General features: G+C 48.1%; 1 protein-coding gene across 1 annotated transcript in view; it reads right to left on the reverse strand.

Moving 5' to 3' along the window:
• LOC139160134 (carnitine O-acetyltransferase-like) overlaps positions 1-16,528 on the reverse strand; it is a 76,010-nt gene extending 59,482 nt beyond the window's left edge. Inside the window, exons 1-2 of the mRNA XM_070737692.1 lie at positions 16,333-16,528; positions 92-313 (exon numbers count right to left, since the gene is read on the reverse strand). Of these exons, the coding sequence (XP_070593793.1) occupies positions 92-313; positions 16,333-16,398 (288 nt within the window). The 5' untranslated portion in view covers positions 16,399-16,528. The remainder of the gene's footprint in view (positions 1-91; positions 314-16,332) is intronic.
• Positions 16,529-17,601: the final 1,073 nt, after the last annotated feature.

The following is a 17,601-nucleotide window of genomic DNA, read 5'->3' on the forward strand; positions in this document are numbered from 1 at the left end:
CTCAGTCAGAATCGAACTGAATGGCTGTGGGCAGAGTTTGCCTGCAATTCTGCATTCCAGCCACTGCACACCCAGGGCTCCACTTCCTTACCCAGTTCTCCATGCGGGCAGCCCTGCATTTCAGCCGCACCTGGAGCCTCTCGCCTTCTCCGCCTGGGGCCTCAAAGGCTGCCACCAGCTGCCGCGTCTGCTCCAGGTCTTTAGGGTTCACCAGGGGCTCCAGGGAACGCAGGTACTGGCTCATGGTATGGGCCAACGATGGTATGGGCTGACGTGGGAGGGCAAGGGAAGAGGCATTTCGGTAGTGGAACACCTGGAAAATCAAAAGGAGACAAGAGAGAACTTGGCATATTTGCTTGATCAATACATTTTCTTTCTTGGAGCTGGATTGTTATAACCCATCGATCCATATCCACAAAACCCAATTAGAATAGAATAGAATAGAATTTTTTTATTGGCCAAGTATGATTGGACACACAAGGAATTTGTCTTGGTGCATATACTTTACAGGTAGTCCTGGATTTACAACCATTCATTTAGTTAAACGTGGCCTCCAGGAAGGACGTCTTTGTGACGTCAAAGCTCCGACCATGGAATTCCCTATTGGGATTCTCCACCTCCATTTCAGCCTCCAGATCGGCCGAAAACAATGACGCCGATCGCAAAAACAGCGCTCTGCTGGGTGCCGCCGCCTGGCTGTAACCTTCTGAAACAGCTGGGCGCTTCTCGGAGACCTCCGGAATCCGAACCTGAACCTGAACTTTTGCTGAACTTCCAGGTTCGGCGTTCAGAACGCCGAGAAGCCCCCCAGCTGTTTCAGAAGGTGACAGGTGGGTGGCGGCGCTTTGCGGCGGCCTCCCAAACCCGAACCCAAAAGGTTCGGCAAATGTTCGGGTTCGGGAGAACGCCGAGAAGCCCCCTGGCTGTTTCAAAAGGTGACAGCCAGGCAACGGCGCCCAGTGGTGCACCATTTTGCGATTTTTCCCCCCACTTGCAAGCATTAATCGCTTTTACATTGTTTTCTATGGGAAACATTGTTTCGTCTTACGAAGTTTTCGCCTTACGAACCTCCTTCCAGAACCAATTAAGTTCGTACGACAAGGTATTACTGTATTTTTATCTTAGGATGGATATATCTTTATCCCAGGCATGTTTAAATTCAGTTACTGTGGATTTATCTACCACGTCTGCTGGAAGTTTGTTCCAAGGATCTACTACTCTTTCAGTAAAATAATATTTTCTCATGTTGCTTTTGATCTTTCCCCCAACTAACTTCAGATTGTGTCCCCTTGTTCTTGTGTTCACTTTCCTATTAAAAACACTTCCCTCCTGGACCTTATTTAACACTTTAACATATTTAAATGTTTCAATCATGTCCCCCCTTTCCCTTCTGTCCTCCAGACTATACAGATTGACTTCATTAAGTCTTTCCTGATATGTTTTATGCTTAAGACCTTCCACCATTCTTGTAGCCCGTCTTTGGACCCGTTCAATTTTCTCAATATCTTTTTGTAGGTGAGGTCTCCAGAACTGAACACAGCATTCCAAATGTAGTCTCACCAGCGCTCTATATAGCGGGATGTTTTTATTTGTTGGAAGCCGCCCAGACTCCTTCAGGAATTGGGTGGCATATAAATATAATTAATAAATAAATAGTAAATAATAAATAAATGATCAAAATTCAGAGAGTGGCCAACTGGCCCGCATTTACTACTATTCACAGCAGGGGTCACCAACCTTTTGAACCTCAGGGACCACTAAATTAATAATTTTAAATCTCCAGGACTACTAATATGATCTGCCTAATGACCGGCTGACTGGGCATGACTAGGTAGTCATGGCCAACTTGATGTCACTCATGTCCAGGGGTGCCTCACTGGCCTTTACTCACCCCTCCCCTCCCAGCCCCTCCTCGTCTGCTCACCCAGGCTCCTTAGGACCCCAGTAGGAAGCCGTTGTTGGAGCTAAGAGGCCACTATGAGAAAGAGTTTGCAAAATAGCTGGGTCAGTTCAAATTGGATCTGACTGAGAAGGAGGTTCAGCGGAAGCACCTCAGTGAGGACTACAAGCATAGGCTTTCCAGCAGAAGGAAGACCTGCAGGAGTCCAAGGCCAGGTACCGGCATCTGGAGGCTCAACGGGCTGAGATGGTCAGCCTGTTCCAGGCCATGATACAATTCCCCTGGAACAAGGACCTCTGGTTCTTTACCACCAGCAGTGCTTCCCTCCAGCCTTTGCCCAAAGCTCAGGGGCTGTAGTTTGAGGACCCCTAATTTAGTGCAATATAAAAAATGCAAATAATTTTTCTGCAAACCACCAAAATTTTCTCATGGACCACCAATGGTCCATGGACCACCAATTGGTGGTCACTAGTTTACAGCATCCTGCAGTTGTGACCACATGTCACCCTATTTTTTTGCTGGAAATTGGTGTTTATCTGGTTTCTGGCAAAAAAAAGTCCCATAGCAAACAATGGATTGGCTTAAATATTCACTTATTGACTGCCACCCCCCAAAAAAAGATTGTAACATCGTTGCTAAACAATTGCCATGAAAAGATTGCAAAACAGGTCACATTGTAATCCGCTTAAGGAACAACACCTGTATAGACTATCTTGTACCGATTTGTGTAGGCAATCTAGTATCAGCAATACCAGGTAGACCAGATGAAAAAACCAATGCCATTGTCAGGAGCAAAAAGTCGGAAGCTAAGATAGAGTTTAAACATACTACAAGGTTTATTTCATACTACTACTACATAAGAATCTGGACAAGGCAAATTGGCACCAGGTAAGAGTCAACAGACTTCAAGGGGATTAGGACTTAGGTCTCTTACTACTACTACTATTACTACTACTACTACTACTACTACTACTACTGTTACTACTACTCATCATCATCATCATCATCATCAACAACAACAATCAAAACAACAACAACAAAGTTGAAAGGGACCTTGGAGATCTTCAAGTCCAACCCCTTGCTTAGGCAGGAAACCCTACACTATTTCAGACAGATGGTTGTCCAACATCTGCTTAAAAACTTCCAGTGTTGGAGCATTCGCAACTTCTGGAGGCAAGCCGTTCCACTGTTAATTGTTCTAACTGTCAAGAAATTTCTCCTTAGTTCTAAGCTACTTCTCTCCTTGATTAGTTTTCACCCATTGCTTCTTGTTCTACCCTCAGGTGCTTTGGAAAATAGTTTGACTCCTTCTTCTCTGTGGCAACCCCTGAGATACTGGAAGACTCCTATCGTCTGGTCCTTCTTTTCATTAAACTAGCAACCATTCTTCATATGTTTTAACCTCTAATCCCTTAATTATCTTTGTTGCTCTTCTCTGCACTCTTTCCAGAGTCTCAATATCCTTTTGGCATCGTGGCGACCAAAACTGAATGCAGTATTCCAAGAGTGGCCTTACCAAGGCCTTATAAAGTGGTATTAACACTTCACGTGATCTTGATTCCATCCCTGTGTTAATGCAGCCTAGAAATGAGGCATTACAGGGGCATTAGAGACTCTAAACCAGTGATGGTGAACCTTTTTTCCCTTAGGTGCCGAAAGAGCATGGGTATGCACTATCGCACATGCGCGAGTGCCCATACCCATAATTCAATGCCTGGAGAGGGTGAAAGCAGCTTCCCCCACCCCCTGGACGCCCTCTAGAGGCCAGAAATGGCCTGTTTCCCAACTTCTGGCGGGCCCAGTAGGCTCATGTTTCATTCTCCCCAGGCTCCAAAGGCTTCCCTGGAGCCTGGGAGGGTAAAAACGCCCTCCTCCATTTCTCTGGAGGCTCTATGGAAGCCAAAAACGCCCTTCCAGAGCCTCTGTGCAAGCCAAAAATCATCTGGCCGACACACACATGCACATTGGAGCTGAGCTAGGGAATTATTATTATTATTATTATTATTATTATTATTATTATTATTAATTAGATTTGTATGCCGTCCCTCTCTGCAGACTCGGGACGGCTCACAGCAATGATAAAAACAATATACAGAAACAAATCTAACATTAAAGTTTAAAATAACAATTTTACATTAAAAAGCCTAAAAACCCCAATATATAAAAAAGCATACACACAAACATATCATACATACAACTACATAGGCAAGGGGGGGATGTCTCAGTTCCCCCATGCTTGACAGCAGAGATGGGTTTTAAGAAGTTTACGAAAGGCAAGGAGGGTGGGGGCAGTCCTGATCCCTGGGGGGAGCTGGTTCCAGAGGGTCGGGGCCACCACAGAGAAGGCTCTACCCCTGGGTCCCACCAGACGATATTGTTTAGTCAATGGGACCTGGAGAAGGCCAACTCTGTGGGACATAACTGGCTGCTGGGATTCATGCGGCAGAAAGCGGTGTCGCAGAATGGCTTGCGTGCCAACAAAAAATGGCTCCGCGTGCCACCTGTGGCACCCGTGCCGTAGGTTCTCCATCACTACTCTAAACCCAAACTGGAATGTTCATGCATACATGCGTGTGCCAAAGTGCTGGAAACTCAAAGACCAGCCAGTCAGTGCACCAGAAACCAGAAGAGCAACTGGCGACAGCATGCGTAACCACAGAGAGGGGTCTGTATGCCGACCCATAGGTTCGGCATCACGGCTCTAAATTAATGTCATATTTGACCCCACCCTCAGGCACGTCTTGGTCATCTCCTGTAGCCGTAATGGCAAACCTATGGCACGAGTGCCACAGTTGGCACACAGAGCCATATCTAATGGCATTGGACCAGAGTACCTCCGGAACCGCCTACTACCGCACGAATCCCAGCGGCCGATAAAGTCCCACAGTTGGCCTTCTTCGGATCCCATCGACTAAACAATGTCGTTTGGCGGGCCCCAGGGGAAGAGCCTTCTCTGTGGTGGCCCCGGCCCTCTGGAATCAACTTCCCCCAGAGATTAGAACTGCCCCCACCCTCCTTGTCTTTCGTAAATTACTCAAGACTCACGTATACCGCCAGGCATGGGGGAGTTGAGACACCTTTCCCCCCAGGCTTCTTTATATTTTGTTTCATGTTTGGTATGAATGTGCTGTTTGGTTTTTTAAATACAGTGATCCCCCGATCATTGCGGGGGTTCCGTTCCAGGACCCCCCGCAACGAGCGGGTTTTCGCGAAGTAGCGCTGCGGAAGTAAAAACACCATCTGCGCATGCGCAGATGGTGTTTTTACTTCCCAGCAGCGAGGAGCCGAAGATTGGGGTTTCCCCGCCGCCCCCGCAAACTCCTCGCTGCTGCCGCGCCCCGCCCGCCCTGAAAGGGAAAGCCCCCCCAGGCCGGCTCCAATCCCCCCAGGCCGGCTCCGATCCCCCAGGCCGGCTCCGATCGTTTTAAAACAGGCGCGCCGCTTCTCCGCTGACTCCTGGCGAACTTCCCCGCTTTAGGAGTCAGCGGAGAAGCGGCGCGCCTGTTTTAAAAGATCGGAGCCGGCCTGGGGGGGCTTTCCAGCAACCCCCGAGCCCGGGTTGGGGGCTCGGGGGTTGCTGGAAAACCCTCCCAGGCCGGCTCCGATCGTTTTAAAACAGGCGCGCCGCTTCTCCGCTGACTCCTGGCGAACTTCCCGGGCGAAGGGCGGGTGAGCGGCGAGCGGCGGGTGGCCGGGCGAATGGCGGGCGAGCGGCGAACGGCGGGTGGCCGGGCGAATGGCGGGCGAGCGGGTGCTGGGGGGGGCTTCGCCCTCCCGCCAGCAAGAGGGGGAAGACCCAGGGAAGCCGCCCAGCAGCTGATCTGCCCGGCGCCATCTACGCATGCATGCCCATAGAAAAAAGGGCACGCATGCGCAGATGGTGTTTTGACTTCCGGGTTGAAAAATCGCAAATTAGCCTGTTCGCAATGGTCGGGAACGCAATAACCGGGGGATCACTGTATATGATAGGGTTTTATATGCTTCTTTTAATATTAGATTTGTTTTGTTATAATATTGTTTTTATTGTTGTGAGCCGCCCCGTGTCTTCGGAGAGAGGCGGCATACAAATCTAATAAATAATAATAATAATAATAATAATAATAATAATAATAATAATAATAATAATAATAATGGCATGCAATGCATTGCCTTGCCACATGTGCACTCTGACCAGCTGATTTCCGGCCTTCCAGAGGGCAAGGGAGACCATTTCAAGCCTCCTCAGACTCCAGAGGCTTTCTTGAAGCCTGGGTAGGGAGAAAAATGATCCAACGGGCCTAGTGAAAATACGGAGGCTTCAGTGAGGCCTACACATGTGGGGGCAGAGCAGGGGGGAAGGCATTGCATTATGGGCCCTTTTGGCACCTGAGGGGGGGGAAAAAGGTTCGCTATCACTGTCCTATAGCCATGTAGATCAGAATCACAGTTATTGGAACAGCTGTAAGCAATAGAACCTTCCCAAGTCTCAACGTGCTTCCACCTTCCTCACTTTATCTCCATGTGAACTTGGGAGGGGCTTCTTTGACATGTTTACTCACCTTGCATTCTTGGCCTGGCTCCAGGCCCTTCTAATCTGACCTTAGCAGCTCAACCTTTCTGCTGTTCAAAGTCATTCTCTATGCTCTCACCCTCTCTCGATATATTTTCCTGTCTCATATCCTTTGCCACTGATCGGAGAGGACTGGAGCCCAGCTCTAGGAACAGCAGATGATGTTTTCTAGGGATCAGTTCATTAAAACCATTGACTCCCCCCGTCTACCTTGCTCTGAACTTGGAGGCTTTCACTTGGATTAAGAGGCATCACTAAATAAGGCCCACGATGCAGCCACCTCAATGAAATGAACAGGGTTCAATAATAATAATAATAATAATAATTAATAACAATGTATTAGATTTGTATGCTGCCCCTCTCCAAAGACTCGGGGTGGCTCAAGGTTTATCTAGTCCAGTTTTTCTCAAATACAGTATTTTATTTATGTATTTATGTGATTTGATTTGATTTTATAATGCCACCCTTATTTATTTATATTTATTTATTTATTTATTTATTTATTCATTCATTCATTTGTCCAATACACAAATACATAGGAAGAAAAATAGACATGTAGTAATATATATAAGGGTAAAGTGAACTTAGAGGAGAGGATATATGAAAGAAAGAAAATATATATGATAAGTGAGAGAAAGGAAAGACAATTGGACAGGGGACAAAAGGCACACCAGTACACTTATGTACGCCCCTTACTGGCCTCTTAGGAACCTGGAGAGGTCAATCGAGGTCCTTCTCCTTAGACTCAGGGCGGCTTACAACATGTTAGCAATAGCACTTTTTAACAGAGCTGGCATATTGCCCCCACAATCCAGGTCCTCATTTTACCCATCTCAGGAGGATGGAAGGCTGAGTCAACCTTGAGCCGGTGATGAGATTTGAACCGCTGACCTTCAGATCTAGCAGTCAGCTTTAGTGGCCTGCAGTACTGCACTCTACCTGCTGTGCCACCTAATAGTGAGGTGCACCTCCATGGGGGGACACGGACAGGGGTGGATTGCAATTATGGCCGCTACCGGTGTGCTTCTCGCGGAGTTACCTGAGACCCCGATGCGTGCGCGTCAGAACGGGATTTGCTTCCCGCGCATATGTAGGAAGTCAAATTTTGTGTGAGTATACATATGAGCATGAGATTTTGGCAATTTTCACCATTTTATTTTTGCTTCTGCACATGCACAGAAGCAAATAAAATCAGCAAATGTCGCCAAAATCACACAAGAAGCAAATTTGCGGAGTCTGTGGAGAGGGGCGGCATACAAATCTAAATAATAAATAATAAATAATAATAAATAATAAAAATAAATAAATAACTTTTGCTCCGATCTGCAAAAGTAAAAAAAAATCACCAAAAATCGCTGGAATCTTGCGAGTGTGCATGTCCTCTCGCAAGATTTTTCTTCCTATGCAACACAGAAGGAAAATCTCGCTCGAACGCACACGTGGACCCATCGCTCACCTCCATTTTCACTACCGCAACGCTGTCTCCCTCCCCTCCCCCATCCAGGTAGGAACCCAATAGCTGAACCCAGTATCGCAATTTGCTGTATGTCTTGCTTTTTTAAAATAAGGGGTTTTTAGAGACTTTTTAATATTAGATTTGTGATACATTGTTTTTATTGTTGTTGTGAACCGCCCCGAGTCTGCGGAGAGGGGCGGCATACAAATCCAATAAATAAATAAATAAATAAATAAACAAACAAACAAACAAACAAACAAACAAACTTGGATTTCCCACAGGATAATGATGGAAGAAAAGTCACAAAAGCATGGGAAAATAAGGGCTCCTTTGCAGGGACAAAGGAGGGGGAAAGATCAAAAGCAACATGAGAAAATATTATTTTACTGAAAGAGTAGTAGATCCTTGGAACAAACTTCCAGCAGACGTGGTTGGTAAATCCACAGTAACTGAATTTAAACATGCCTGGGATAAACATATATCCATCCTAAGATAAAATACAGAAAATAGTATAAGGGCAGACTAGATGGACCATGAGGTCTTTTTCTGCCACAAGTCTTCTATGTTTCTATGACAAAGGGAAACATTTGTAATTATTTTTAACATGTAACTGTTTAAAACTCTTTAGGCATTAGATACTATGCTCCCTTAACTACCCAACTTACATCTAATAAATTAGTTATTTTATTTATTTATTTGTTTGTTTGTTTGGTTTTTTTATCAAATAAAAAGAGAGAGGGGAGGCATACAAATCTAATAAATTATTGTTATTATGCACTGTGAAGCACAAGTAAACACTGGAGGTTTTTAAGAAGAGACTGGACAACCATTTGTCTGAAATAGACCATGTCCATGATGGCAATCCTATGGCACATGTGCCAGAGGTGGTACACGGAGCTTTCTCTGTGGGCATGTGTGTGCCATTGCCAGCACCTCTTATGGTTTCCGCGGCGCCGCCACAGCACAGGAAAATGGCAAAAAAACAGCAAAATATAACAGGCTGTATTTCAGGCCAATTTTTAAGCCTTTGGGGGTGGGGGGCATTTTCCGGTCATTTTTGGCACTCCAATGGAAAGACGCCTCCAAAAACAGCCTGAAAACAGTCCAAAAATTGGTTCCCAAAATGGCCTGAAAACACCCTCCCCCAAAAGGCCCAAAATCAGGCATGTGCGTGTGCCCAGCCAGCTGGTTTTTGGGTTTTCACCCCTCCAGCACACACACACATGCCCGCCTGTTCCAATTTGGGCATTCGGTGCCAAAAAGGTTCACCATCACTGATATAGGATTTCTTGCCTGAGCAGGGGGTTGGACTAGAAGACCTCCAAGGTCCCTTTCCAACTGTTCTGTTTTATTCTTCTTCTTCCTATTCCTACTATTCCTATCTATCTATCTATCTATCTATCTATCTATCTATCTATCTATCTATCTATCTATCTATCTAACTGATTTGTATGCCGCCCCTCTCCGAAGACTCGGGGCGGCTCACAACAGCAATAAAAACAATATAACAGTGGAACAAATCTAATATTAAAAACATATAAAACCCTATCATTATTTAAAAACCAAACAGCAACATTCATACCAAACATAAAACAAAGTACAGTGATACCTCAAGATACGAACTTAATTGGTGTCGGGAGGACGTTCGTAAGGTGAAAAGTTCGTAAGATGAAACATTGTTTCCCATAGGAATCAAAGGAAAAGCAATTAATGCGTGAAAGCCCAAAACTGAGAAACCGGGAAGCCGGCCACCACCACCAAAGGAGGCTTGAGCCTCCCTTTGCCCCACGCTGCTTCGCCCTGCCTGTTGTCCTGGGTGAAGTGCTGGGGGGAGGGAGTCAGGAAGGTCCTCCTGCTCCCCTCCCCAGCCAAAAACACAAAGACAGGCAGGGCGGAGCAGCGTGGAGCAAAGGGAGGCTGAAACCGCGGGCGGCTTCAGTTTCCCATTGCTCCGCGGGAGCGGCAGACCGCCTTTATATTTTTGGCTGGGGGGGGGAAGCAGGAGGCGCAGGATCGGGCCGGCGGTGGGCGCGCTGTGAGGTAGCAGGTCAGCATCCTGGGCGGCTGGGCGAGGAGGCGCGGCCGAGCGGACCTGGCTCCGGCTAGACCTCCAGCGAGAATGGGGCCAGCAGTGGGCGCGGCGGCAGCGGTAGCGGTGAGGTTGCATCCGATTCGGGGCTGGCGGCCCCCAACGCAATGGGGAACATCGGCGCGGGAGGCAGGAGAGGACCGGGCGACTGGAGCAGCAGCGCGGCTTCTTTTTGCCTGGGAGGGAAGGTGAAATGCCGGCGGCTCTAGCAGCTGCTACGAGCGGCATTTCACCTTCCCTCCCAGGCAAAAAGATGCCGGGGAGAGGGGCACGCCTTCCGCCTGGGAAGTCCGGCCCCATCATCCCAGAATGCCGGCAACTTTTTGCCTGGGAGAGAAAGTGAAATGCCGCTCGTAGCAGCTGCTATGAGCGGCATTTCACCTTCTCTCCCAGGCAAAAAGATGCCGGGGAGAGGGGCACGCCTTCCGCCTGGGAAATCCGGCCCCATCATCCCAGAATGCCGGCAACTTTTTGCCTGGGAGAGAAAGTGAAATGCCGCTCCTAGCAGCTGCTACGAGCGGCATTTCACCTTCTCTCCCAGGCAAAAAGATGCCGGGGAGAGGGGCACGCATTCTGCCTGGGAAGTCCGGCCCCATCATCCCAGAATGCCGGCAACTTTTTGCCTGGGAGAGAAAGTGAAATGCCGCTCCTAGCAGCTGCTACGAGCGGCATTTCATCTTCTCTCCCAGGCAAAAAGATGCCGGGGAGAGGGGCACGCCTTCCGCCTGGGAAGTCCGGCCCCATCATCCCAGAATGCCGGCAACTTTTTGCCTGGGAGAGTCGGCTGCGGGCGGGAGGAAGGCGATTGTTCCGCTGCCGCCAGCAAGGCCTGGCTGGCAGCGGAAGATGTAACGGAGCCCACGGGGGATTCGCTTTCCTCCCGCCCGCAGCCGACTGACCGTGGGCTCCTTCGCAACCTCGGAGAGCTTCCAGGGCATGAAAGCTCACGAAAACCAGGAAGCTCTCCGAGGTCGGGAAGGAGCCCACGATCAGTCTCGGCTGCGGGCGGGAGGAAAGCGAATGCCACGGGGCTGGGCTCGGCTCCCCCCCTTACCAGCCCAGCCGCGGAACGCTCCATTCTGTTCCCTGCCGGCCTGATTGAGCGGCCGGCGGTCTCCATTCAGGGAACAGAATGGAGCCTTCCGCGGCGGGGCTGGTAAGGGGGGGAGCCGAGGGGGAAGCCGAGCCCAGCGTGGTCTCCTTCGCAACCTCGGAGAGCTTCCAGGGCATGAAAGCTCACAAAAACCAGGAAGCTCTCCGAGGTCGGGAAGGAGCCCACGATCAGTCTCGGCTGCGGGTGGGAGGAAAGCAAATGCCACGGGGCTGGGCTCGGCTCCCCCCTCGGCTCCCCCCCTTACCAGCCCCGCCGCGGAACGCTCCATTCTGTTCCCTGCCGGCCTGATTGAGCGGCCGGCGGTCTCCATTCAGGGAACAGAATGGAGCCTTCCGCGGCGGGGCTGGTAAGGGGGGGAGCCGAGGGGGAAGCCGAGCCCAGCCCCGTGGCATTCGCTTTCCTCCCGCCCGCAGCCGAGACTGATCGTGGGCTCCTTCGCAACCTCGGAGAGCTTCCAGGGCATGAAAGCTCACGAAAACCAGGAAGCTCTCCGAGGTCGGGAAGGAGCCCACGGTCAGTCGGCTGCGGGTGGGAGGAAAGCGAATGCCACGGGGCTGGGCTCGGCTCCCCCCTCGGCTCCCCCCCTTACCTGTTTGAGCGGCCGGCGGTCTCCATTCAGGGAACAGAATGGAGCCTTCCGCGGCGAGGCTGGTAAGGGGGGGAGCCGAGGGGGGAGCCGAGCCCAGCCCCGTGGCATTCCCTTTCCTCCCGCCAGCCCCTCAAGTTGGATGCACCCTCGCTGGCCCGCTCGGCCGCGCCTCCTCGCCCGCCGCCCGCCCAGGATGCAGACCTGCTGCCTCGCCCCACGCCCGCCGATCCTGCGCCTCCTGCTTCCCCCCCCCAGCCAAATATACAAAGGCTGTCAGCCGCCGCCCGCGGAGCAATGGGAAGCTGAAGCCGCCGGCGGTTTCAGACTCCCTTTGCTCCAGGCTGCTCTTCCCTGCCTGTCAGACCGTCTCTGTGTTTTTCGCTGGGGGGGGGAGAGCAGGAGGACCTTCCTGACTCCCTCCCCCAGCGCCGGACCTCCTGCCCTCTCTCCCAGACAAAACCCCAAAGTGGCCTCCCGAACCCGGAAAGAAGCCCCGCCGCCGGCTGTCACCTTTTAAAACAGCCGGGCGGCTTTCCAGCAGCCTCCGAACGCTGAACCCGGAAGTTCGGGTTTGGCGTTCGTAACACGAAAAAAGTTCGTAGGAAGAGGCAAATTTTTCCTGAACCCCGGGTTCGTATCACGAGTTGTTCGTAAGACGAGGGGTTCGTATCTTGAGGTACCACTGTATAAAAAATAGCCTGGGGGAAAAGTGTCTCAACTCCCCCATGCCTGGCGGTATAAGTGAGTCAGTATAAGACAGGAAGGGTGGGGGCAGTTCTAATCTCCGGGGGGGGGGGAGTTGGTTCCAGAGGGCCGCCACAGAGAAGGCTCTTCCCCTGGGGCCCGCCAAACGACATTGTTTAGTCGACGAGACCCAGAGAAGGCCAACTCTGTGGAACCTTATCGGTTGCTGGGATTCGTGCGGTAGCAGGCGGTTCTGGAGGTACTCTGGTCCAATGCCATGTAGGGCTTTAAAGGTCACGACCAACACTTTGAATTGTGACCAGAAACTGATCGGCAGCCAATGCAAGCCACGGAGTGTTGAAGAAACGTGGCCGAATCTTGGAAGCCCCACGATGGCTCTCGCGGCTGCGTTCTGCACGAATTCCTTTTTTTAAAAGTTTTTTATTTTATTTTTCATTTCATATTCATACAAATATCAGTGCATATACCTTGCATATATCTCAAAGACATGCATAATTACATAGTTAGTTATATATTATATATATATAGTTAGTTATATAGTTAGTTATATATTATATATATATAATATTTATAACAGCACCCCATCTTATTAATCAATTACAGTATTCCTATTCCTAATGGGATTCAGATTTTTGTTTCCTCAAATGAGATTTCCACTGATATAATACAAACTAAACACTACACTACTTGTAAATGTCTTGATACTCCACTTTGCTATGAAGGTTGGTCTAACCATTAAGGTAATTTTTGATTTGCTAGCTAGATCTAAGACATCAGAGAAAGAGGACTGGCTTCGATTGGACAAAACACAAGCCACTCTGCCCAAAGAGATTGGCTCTGATCTACCTTCCCACCTTCTGTAAAATAGAGAAGCACTCCAAAGAAGAACCAAGAAAGACATCCCTGCCTATCAACTTCCACCCAGAAGGCCCCCATGACATTTCTCCCAACTGGTGAGAACCTCCCACCTGTTTGGGAATCCAACATCTTAATTCAAGGAGGTAAAATTGTTCATTTAAACAGATTACAGTGATCCCCCGTTTATTGCGTCCCCAACCATTGCGAACAGGGTACTTCGCTATTTTTCAACCCGGAAGTCAAAATACCATCTACGCATGCGTGCCCGTTTTTTCTATGGGCACGCATGCGTAGATGGCAACCGGCTTCCCTGGGTCTTCCCCCTCTTGCTGGCGTCAGCGAGGAGTTTTCCCCACCGCCCACGCAAACTCCTCGCTGCCGCCCGCCCTTCGCCCGCCCACGCGGTTCATTCTCGCCGCTTTCGAGCTGAGTCCTGAAGCGAATTCGCTCCAGGACTCAGCTCGAAAGCGCGGAGAGCCAGCGTGGACAAGCCGTTCGCTAGCGCTGGCTATCGGCGCTTTTGAGCTGAGTCCGGAAGAGAATTCGCTCCCGGACTCAGCTCGAAAGCGCCGATAGCCAGCGCGGAGGAGCCGTTCGCTAGCGCTGGCTATCGGCGCTTTTGAGCTGAGTCCGGAAGAGAATTCGCTCCCGGACTCAGCTCGAAAGCGCCGATAGCCAGCGTGGAGGAGCCGAAGATTGGGGGCGGCGCGGCTATTTTAAAATGTCGCCGCCGGCATGGGGGGCTTGCCAGCACCCCCCGGACCCCCAACCCGGGTTTGGGGGGCTGCTAGGAAGCCCCCCATGCCGGCGGCAAACAGCCGCGCCGCCCCCAATCTTCGGTTCCTCGCTAGCGCTGTGGGAGTAAAAACACCATCTGCACATGCGCAGATGGTGTTTTTACTTCCGCAGCGCTACTTCGCGAAAACCCGCTCGTTGCGGGGGGTCCTGGAACGGAACCCTCGCAACGAGCGGGGGATCACTGTATATTGATTTCAATTGGAGTTTTTGTGTAACCATCCTTTTCCTTGTTCCTGTATTTTCCCCAATCAATTTTTTTTAAATCTAGAATTTGGTTCTTCTGGTTTAGTGAGGGAATTTCTCATCAATGGACAGCTAAGGGCTTAACATAATATGTGAACTCAATAAAGTTCAATAAATCATGGTTAAAACCATGGCTTGGCACAACATGAGAATCTACCCTCTGATTTCCACTATCCTTAACTAAAACTTTTGACTATTAAATGTTTTCTTAATGTGGGGAAAAGATCCTTAAAATGCTTGTACACCAAGGCAGAGATGGATCTGTAACAATACGAATCTCCAAATCTCTCATACAAATCCAATCAATCAATCAATCAATCAATGGAATAAAATTATTATATCTTCTATTGGGAGGTTGTACACCTCCCAATTCTCAAGGACCAGAAACTACTAAACTTTCAAAGATTTCAGAGAAACTGTTCCCTCCCTCCTACCCGCCCAACATCCCAGACACCAATCCAGAGAGTATCATTGCTTATTTAGCAGACTCTAGAGTTTGGTTATAAGTAGGAAAACTGGAATGAAAAAAAGTCTGGTGGTGAACACCAACCAGAAAAAAAGAGGCACCTTTGTTAAGGAAAACTTAACCAATCTTTTACCAACCCGCGGTAATTTATGCCATATGCCGATTATCTGACTCCTTATTCCTCCCCCTGGGGGCCTTCGTTTTTTCAGCAGATCTAATCTTTTATTATTATTATTCACAAAAAACAGTAAAATAATAATGATAATAACTCACATATTTAAGCAAACTGTTCCTATTGTTGTTGTTATTATTATTTTATTATTATTATCATTATCAATAATAATAATAATAATAATAGGAACAATTTGCATACATGAGTCAATGGAAAGTTGGCCAATAGTATCTCTTTATTTTCCCTGTTTTCTTTTTTTACCTTTACCTTTCTTTTTCTCCTTACCAAGTATTAATCCAGTCTAGGCTTATGTGTTAAGACAACTATGTAACTAACTAAATAAGAGCAAACTATAGTAAATATACTTCATTGATATAAAAAGGTATAAAGGAGAAAGAATGGTACTAAAAACCTCAACCAATGGCAAACATGTTTGTTTATTTTAATTGTTTAGTAATGTTTATTTTAAAACATAATAGTAGCAGTAGTAATAATAATAATAATAATAATAGTAATCATAGTAATAGTAATAGTAATAGTAATAGTAATAATAATAATAATAATAATAATAATAATAATAATAATAATAATTTGTATGTCCCCAACTCCCGAAGGACTGGGCGGCTTACAACAATAAACAGTGTAGAAAAACAATTTAAAACCACATTGATGCAGTCTTAACGCGATCTCCAGCAGCAAACCTGTATTTAAACGGGTTTTATCTCCTTCCCGAAAGGTAATTAACCCACGATTGAATGCCAGCAGGGCTCGGCCATATGCCATCCTATTATTAGAACTGCATTGTTTATAAGGCGGTTCTAATGAAAAAGCGCAAATATTATAACCCGAGACCAAACCTCGCCTTTGAGACCGCGCGGCCAAATCAGAGGTTTTTATAGCTCCCAATCGAAAGAAGACGGCGATTTTAAATGCGCTTCATTTTATACAAACGGGGGTGCTGCTACCGCCGCCTTCTTCCCCGCGCGATGGACAAAAGCCAGCCATCTGGATCTGCGGAGCTTTTGCGCTTAAAAGCAAAGCGCTTGCACGGAAAGCCTCTTTGCACGCGATCCCGGCTGCTTTTGCTTTTTTTTTTTTTGCACGGGACCGCTTTCCAGGACCGTTTGCACGCGGCTCCCCTTAACTTTGTGGATCACCCCCCCCTGCCCCCAAATTGCAGGGTCGATCTTCCCCCCCCCCCCCCCGCCTCCGTGGGCAAACGTTGCCTTCTGCACGTCCGCGCGCGCTGGTGGCAATCGTTGCAAAAAAACCACACACACACAAAACCCCTCCCGCCTTAAACTTTTGCACGCCTTGCTAACCTTCGCCGTTTTGCAAACAAAAAACAAAACAAAAGGGAAGGGGCGGCGGAGGAGAGTTATTTGGAACTGACCGTAGGCGCCGAGAGGTTGCTCTGGCCGCAGCCCCAAGGCCGCCACAACGCCCTCCACCTCCCCATTGCGCGGATCCCATGCGCCTTCCCTGGAAAGCCCCAGGCTTTGCGGAGTTTGCGAGGGGTGGGCGGCGAGGAAAGCGGAATCCGAGCTGACCCGGTTGCGAACGTGTTGTCACTTCCTGCACCAGGGGGAGGAAACTGCAAGCGGGAGAGAGGGGAGGGTGCCTCCCTCCCGCTGCCCCCCCCATCTGTTCTCTATTATTAGAAGAATCGCAGAATAATAAAATTGCTTCATTGTCGTTTTAAGTGCACGCTAATTGGCGTAGGTTAAAATGAAATTTCGTTGCATGCAGTTCTCCAAAGGGTCAGCACTTCCAATACACAGAATGGAATTGGAAATAGGAATGGAATGGATAGGATAGGATTTTTTAATTTAATTTTATTTGTTTGTTTTGTCACGTACGTATTGGTATAATATAATAGATATAATATTATGGTATATAATAGATATGGTATAATATAAAAGATATAATATTTATGATACTACCGGTAGTAAAATCTCTACTTCACCTTCAACCGCAACAACACACGCAAACGCAATAGATTTAAACTAAACGTCAACCGCTCCAAACTAGACTGCAAAAAATACGACTTCAGCAATGAGTAATCAATGCCTGGAATGCACTACCTGACTGTGGTTTCTACTCCTAACCCCAAAACCTTTAACCTTAGACTATCTACAATTGATAGTCTCCACTTTCTAAGAGGTCTGTAAGGGGTGTGCATAACCGCACCATTGTACCTACCGTTCCCTGTCCTATAGTCTTCTATCATTACTTTTTATCATTACTTATCTAATGTTTCATTTGTACAAATTGCCACCCTATAATTGTTTGACAAACAAACAAACAAACAAATAAATAAAATAAAATAAAAAGAGAAACGTTAGGGCAGGGGATGGAAGGCACTCTGGTGCATTTATGCACGCCCCTTACTGACCTCTTAGGAATCGGGAGAGGTCAACAATGAATAGTCTAAAAGTAAAGTTTTGGGGGTTAGGTGATGATACTACAGAGTCTGGAAGTGAGTTCCATGCATCAACTACTTGGTTACTAAAGTTGTATTTCCTGCAATCGAGTTTAGAGCAGTTTACTTTAAGTTTGTATCTGTTGTGTGCTTGTGTGTTGTTGTGGATGAAGTAGTCGTTGACAGGAAGAACGTTGTAGTAGATGATTTTATGGGCTATGCTTAGGTCGTGAAGTTCTA

Source organism: Erythrolamprus reginae, chromosome 2, assembly GCF_031021105.1.
Source record: "Erythrolamprus reginae isolate rEryReg1 chromosome 2, rEryReg1.hap1, whole genome shotgun sequence".
Lineage (NCBI taxonomy): Eukaryota > Metazoa > Chordata > Lepidosauria > Squamata > Dipsadidae > Erythrolamprus > Erythrolamprus reginae.